Below are 6351 nucleotides of genomic sequence, written 5' to 3'. Positions count from 1 at the left end.
ATATATATTAATTAGCTTTCATTTTTATTTTTTCAGTTTTCATTTTTATTTAAGCTTTAATCATTTTGTTGTGATTGTCAGTTTTATGTGTTTTATTTTTTAATATTTGTATTTAGCTTGAATTTTTTTATTTGTTAAATTTATTAGCATTTTACTATTTCAACTTATTTCTATTTCAATTTATTTTATTTCAATTCGTTGCTTAAGCCAACATTTCTAATTTTTTATGCAAGTTCAAGTTTATCTAATATTTCTATTTAAGCTTTATTTATTTTTTAAATGTAATAGTATTAGTTAACAGTAACAAACAACACTGCTTAATTAAAAATATAGTAAGTGAAAAGAAGTTTAAATACCTTATGCCATTTTTTAATTAAATTAATTAAAATTAATTAATTTTTTTTGCAGTGCAGAACAACTAGCTTTAGCTACCTACATGATGAATAATAATACTATTCCAGAGTATCATGATCTTTTGTGCAAAGCTTTGAGTTTTTCGGTGTCATTTCTGATACCATATTTATGCAAATTTGGATTTTCTGGCTGCCATAAAAAACCCTCAAATCCCATGGAGTGCCTCCATGACTCTGCAACCCATCAGTAAAATGTGTATTTCTCACAAGGCCAATGAATGTTTGCATTTCAACGCAGGCTATGCTCTAGGGCATTTACACTTGGTTTTCTGGGATCAGGATGAAGTGTTGAAAACCTGAGCTGGGGGTTTGGATACACACACAGAGAAACAGCCTCCTTATTTCCTCCACACGAAAAATCCACACGCTGACCCTCGGTGACCCTATTCGTCTCAAGAATTTCATTCTACTGACACTAATGCAGGAGCTGCTGGGAATGACAGGTATGTTGGCAGGTTTTCCAACTTTTATTAGGAGAAAGGTCTGTGAAACACAACCAGTGTGTTCAAACGTTGGAATTTACAGTATAATTTTAACCGCACATTTTCATTTCAATCCTTGTAGATCTACGGAATACTCAACTATTCTCAACCTAAATATCTAAAGCAACAAATTACAAAAGACACCTGCCAACCTTAAGTGTGCTCTATATCTAGGCATCTCAGCAATGTTCTGTATGAACACAAGCTCTCATAATAAAATGCAATGACGTGCATGTGAACTTGAATTTCCTGCACAAAGATAATCAGATACACACACATGCAAACAGGTGAGCAGACACGCAAAAGTATCTCAACTAGCCAGAAGCATTTTCTCAGACAGTTAAAGCTCCAGAACAAGACTCATTCTTGCTTAGACATAAGTACAAAGCCATAAATTATGTCACTCTGTGATGAAGAAAAAAAAACAAAAGCAAGGACCTGATTAGTGCCATCCACCTGTATTTAACTACTTGAACGCTGCTAAAAGGATAGTTCACCCAAAAATAAAAATTATTTTATTGTTTATTCATCATTTACTTCCTAATCTTGTTTCAAACCTGTATGACTTTATTTCTTCTGTGGAAAAAAATAAGATATTTCAAAGAATGTGCTGGCTGCTCTTTTACATGCAACTGCAATGAATGAGGACTACAGCTGTCAGGCTTTAAAAAGGATGCAAAAGCACTATTTAAGCATCATTAATGTTGTTTATAAGAATTGTGCAATTCGTTCACAAACTGGGCATCACTAAATCTCTCAGAAACACTCTATAAGCGGATGGATATCAGGATATTTTTGTTATTACTTGAATACCTTTATTGCATTTAATATAAGGATTATTCCAATATAAATAAAATAAAAAATAATAAGTAAATAAAAATAATAAAAATAGATTTCAAATGTCTATTTATTTATAAATTTGAATAGTAATCTATGTATTTACTTACATTTTTTAATTAATACACTGGAAATTATTTCTTTATTTTTAAGTGGCACTCCAGGTTTTTTGTGTTTCACAGAAAAAAGACAGTCATAGAGATTTGGAACAATATGAAGGTGAGTAAATAATGAAAACTTAAAGTTTAATGGGATACTTCCAAAAGTTTGAGTGTATTATATTAACAGTTCATTCAATGAGGCACAGGTATTGTAGTCAATTAAAATGTTGTACCAATTAACTAAACCTGTTCAAACACAAAAGGGGCCAGATTGTTTAGCATTTTTTCTTTATTTCTTTCACACACCTGTCTTCAGCAGCACCTCCATCAGAATCTTGAGAAGGGAGCTGCTCCTTCTTGACCCCACCCAGAGTGGAATTTTGGGAACGCCTGCTACTGCTCCTCCTGGTTCGACCCTGAATCACATGCATTCTCAGAATAAATATGAATGGGACAAATGCACAGCACAGCAAAAAATGTGTCAAGTTTATCTTCTCTCTGATATCGATATCTGATATCAACAGCGGAGTTGCTGCTAACACATTGTCATTTTCGGTTTCAAATTATGCAGGTCATAAATTGGTGATAACATGAGATGTACCTGCGCCTGAGTGAAGGAGGTGGAGATTCTGGTTTTGGGGAGACGGCCGAGGGCAGGGCTCCTCTTGGCAGGAGAAGACCTGGCAGGCGCACTGTACTTCCCCGGTTCCAAAAGGTAATGCTGAGCCACTTTCAGCAGCCGTGTGAAAACATTTTTAGTGCTAGAGCCTGGAGCCGCTGGTGAAACACAGATCACATAAAATTTACACAGAAGGGAAGTATATGTTGATCAAAATAAATATATAAACACAAATAAATATAAAATCAATATAAAATTAAATAATAAGCATAAAAATTTCATGTTGTTTTGCACTTGTATCTGGTGACAGAATAATAGATATATAATTTACAAATTCAATAATGAAATAAACACATATATACATACATACAGACAGACACATACATACATAAACGGAAACAAATTAATGAAAATTCACTGGTACATACTGCTCAACTCTCATGTAATGTGAATGAAACACAAAAATAATAAAAAATAATAAATACATTTTTATGTAAATTATTATTGTGACGGCAAAGCTGATATTAATATTAAGCAGCAAAACTGTTTTCAGCTTTGATAATAAGAAATGTTTCATAAGCACCAAAATATAAAAAAATAAATACATATATATATATACACAGGTTTTTTTAAATTTATCATCTTATTTTATGTGTACATAATATTAATAAATCTCATAATGAAAAAAAAAAAAAACATTTTTAGACAAATATTTTAAAACAAAAGGTGAAGTCTGTGATTTATAATGGCACTAACAAAAAAGGAAATACATTTGAAAATGTAATTATATAAATACAATATAATAAATGCATAAAACCAAACACATACATTTAAAAATAAAAGATTTGAAAATTTAAATATTATAAAAAAATTTTTTATTAAAATAAAAAAAACACAAAAACAATAAATACATTTAAAAATCAAAATAATTATATAAATAAAATAAATATAATTTTTTTTTTAAATCAATAAATATTAACATATAACACACGCAAACACATACAGTATATAGTGTGTGTTGTGGAGAAAGCACATTATTTCGTATATGTAAGCTTTTCTGCCCCACAAAAAGCAAAGCAAAGTGATACCGCAGACACATGCCAACTCATCGCAAATTACAAATTATGGCAACAGTAAATGTTTGCGTCGCATTTTTAACTGTACAAAGAGTCAGAGATACATTTGAAGTACTTCGCAACTACAATTAAACCTTAATCCCGGGCTATGGAGAAGGATGTCATTTCACAATCAATCTTAATCAGCAGCAGTTTAAAAGCTTTAGTTCACAGTGGATCTCATTAAAACAAGTTCTGGCATGTTCATGAGAAAACGCTGGAAGGTACTGGAGCTCACCCTTCCTCCCTGAAGCACTGAAGGCCCTAAAGGACATATGAAAAAAGAAAACATCTAATTTACTCCATTTTCTGGTGGATTTTTAAATGACGCCCAGTAAAATATGGCAGAGAGAAGTTATTAAAACAATTCAAAATCCTTTAGGCTAAACTCAAGGGGTTTCCCTTGTAGAGATTCAGAGGTATAATTTGGTATGGAATGAAAGTTAATGGACCACATCACTACAGTCGACACACTGGCATCCGTTTCAAAGAGCAGGATCCAAACACATTAACAGATGCAAAATAAAGGTTTAATGCAGTAATGACAGTTTTATTGAATCATGGGTAATCACTACTAAAGGCCGTCGCACTCTATCAGACTCAGAAAAAGGTTGTGCAAGCATGATAGCTAAGGCATTAGTGACAATACACACACATCTGGTGTGTGTGTGTGTGTGTGTGTGTGTGTGTGTGCGCTACTGAGCACTCAGCCACTGTTTTATTACAAGAAGACATTTTAAACGCAGCGTACTGTATGTAGACAACATCAGTTAGGTTTACTTAGTTTATTTATCTCAGAAAACACTGCTGAAGACATTATTGGTAAAATAGGTACAGTAACATTCTAAATAATGGTAAATAATGGTAACACCTCATTAAGTTACCCTTAATAATCCATGCTTAACTAAAGGAAACACTTTGAGGGAAAATTTCTATATGTTAGTTTTTATTATTTTTGATTTTTAGTAATTCCCAGTAAAAGATCTAAATATCCTTAAACAAAAATTACTTTGAATCAAAATTGTATAACTTATTAGGACTTGTCACAGAATATATCTTGCCAATTTCTTTAACCATAAATCTAACAAAACACAGTGAGGTTTATGCTTAAAACAAGGCAGGAAAACATTCTGCCAACATTTTATAAATAATATATTAATTAAAATAATGAAATAACATATTTTATTGTAAATATAACATCAGTTAGGTTTACTTAGTTTATTTATCTCAGAAAACACTGCTGAAGACATTATTGGTAAAATAGGTACAGTAACATTCTAAATAATGGTAAATAATGGTAACACCTCATTAAGTTACCCTTAATAATCCATGCTTAACTAAAGGAAACACTTTGAGGGAAAATTTCTATATGTTAGTTTTTATTATTTTTGATTTTTAGTAATTCCCAGTAAAAGATCTAAATATCCTTAAACAAAAATTACTTTGAATCAAAATTGTATAACTTATTAGGACTTGTCACAGAATATATCTTGCCAATTTCTTTAACCATAAATCTAACAAAACACAGTGAGGTTTATGCTTAAAACAAGGCAGGAAAACATTCTGCCAACATTTTATAAATAATATATTAATTAAAATAATGAAATAACATTTTATTGTAAATATACAACAATTTGCCTATATACATATTCCCGAAATAGGTATCACAGGTTCAAAAAATAATAATATTAAGCAGCAAAAACTGTTATTAAATCATCATATTAGAATGATTACTGAAGGATCTTGTGACACTGAAGACTGAAAATTCAGCTTTGATCACAGCAATAAATTATATTTTAAAGTATTTTAAAATAGAACACTGTTATTTTAAATTGTAATAATATATCACAATATTACTGTTTTATTGTTTGTTTTTGTATTTTTGATCAAATAAATGCAGCCATGATGAGCATAAGAGACTTCTTTAAAAAGTAATAAAAATCTTACTGAACTTTTGAACGGCATTGTATATACCACATAACATATAATGATTAACTAAGATGGGTGACTCAAGACACCACAAAAAAAGTCTCATCTAGGAGCAAGCTCACTGATTTTACGGGATCGTTCACCCAAAACTGAAAATTCTATTGTTTTGGATGGGCAGGCATCACTCATTTCTTTCAGAAAAGGTAAACAAAAAAACAAAAACAAAAATAATAATAATAATAAATAAAAAATAGAAAAAAAAAAAAATAAAAAAAAAAAAAAAATCAAACGGAAAATTCTATCATCATTTTTTTTTTTTATATCTCTTTTTATTGTCCATGCAATGAACATCAATGAGGTCCAATCAGTGTTCTTTTAGGAACACTGATTGGACAGACAAACTTTCATTGGACAGAAATGGTTCTTTAAAAGATCTTTTTTTGTGTGTGTGTTCCACTGAGAAAATAAAAGCCTGCACATTTGGAAAGAGATGAGTGACATGGATTATTCCTTTAAAAGACTGGCTGACTGACTTCTGGCATTGGATTTGATTGTGGCAAAATGACACATGAAAATATTTACTGGTAAACCATCTGTTTCTTGCAGAGATGTGACCGTGTGTGCTGCTGACGCAACTCAGACTGACCTTTGATGATATTAGTTTGAAGCAGACATGAGAAGGTTTGGCAGATAGTAAAACACGAAATCGAAGCATCTTCACGCTGATTAACTGTGCTCCTTCTGTTTGCACAAATCCTGGGCTATATTCCAATGTTACAGAGAAAATCAACCTTAGGGAGAAATGTCAATGATTAAGAAATATTTCAGATTCTGCACTATTTCTAGGTCACTATT

The 6351-nt window shown here is 31.1% G+C and overlaps 1 protein-coding gene across 1 annotated transcript in view; it reads right to left on the bottom strand.

Annotated features, from left to right (window-relative positions):
• LOC107707397 (carabin-like) overlaps positions 1-6351 on the bottom strand; it is a gene marked incomplete at its 3' end in the record, with an annotated part of 27223 nt that overhangs the window by 589 nt on the left and 20283 nt on the right. The window contains exons 11-14 of the mRNA XM_016511388.1: positions 3740-3831; positions 3644-3650; positions 2435-2610; positions 2140-2249 (exon numbers count right to left, since the gene is read on the bottom strand). Of these exons, the coding sequence (XP_016366874.1) occupies positions 2140-2249; positions 2435-2610; positions 3644-3650; positions 3740-3831 (385 nt within the window). The remainder of the gene's footprint in view (positions 1-2139; positions 2250-2434; positions 2611-3643; positions 3651-3739; positions 3832-6351) is intronic.

The sequence above is a fragment of the Sinocyclocheilus rhinocerous genome, unplaced genomic scaffold (assembly GCF_001515625.1).
Source record: "Sinocyclocheilus rhinocerous isolate Xijiao unplaced genomic scaffold, SAMN03320098_v1.1 scaffold534, whole genome shotgun sequence".
In the NCBI taxonomy this organism is placed as follows: Eukaryota; Metazoa; Chordata; class Actinopteri; order Cypriniformes; family Cyprinidae; genus Sinocyclocheilus; species Sinocyclocheilus rhinocerous.
Note: the sequence above shows the minus strand (reverse complement) of the source record. Positions and strands in the feature narration are given on the sequence as shown.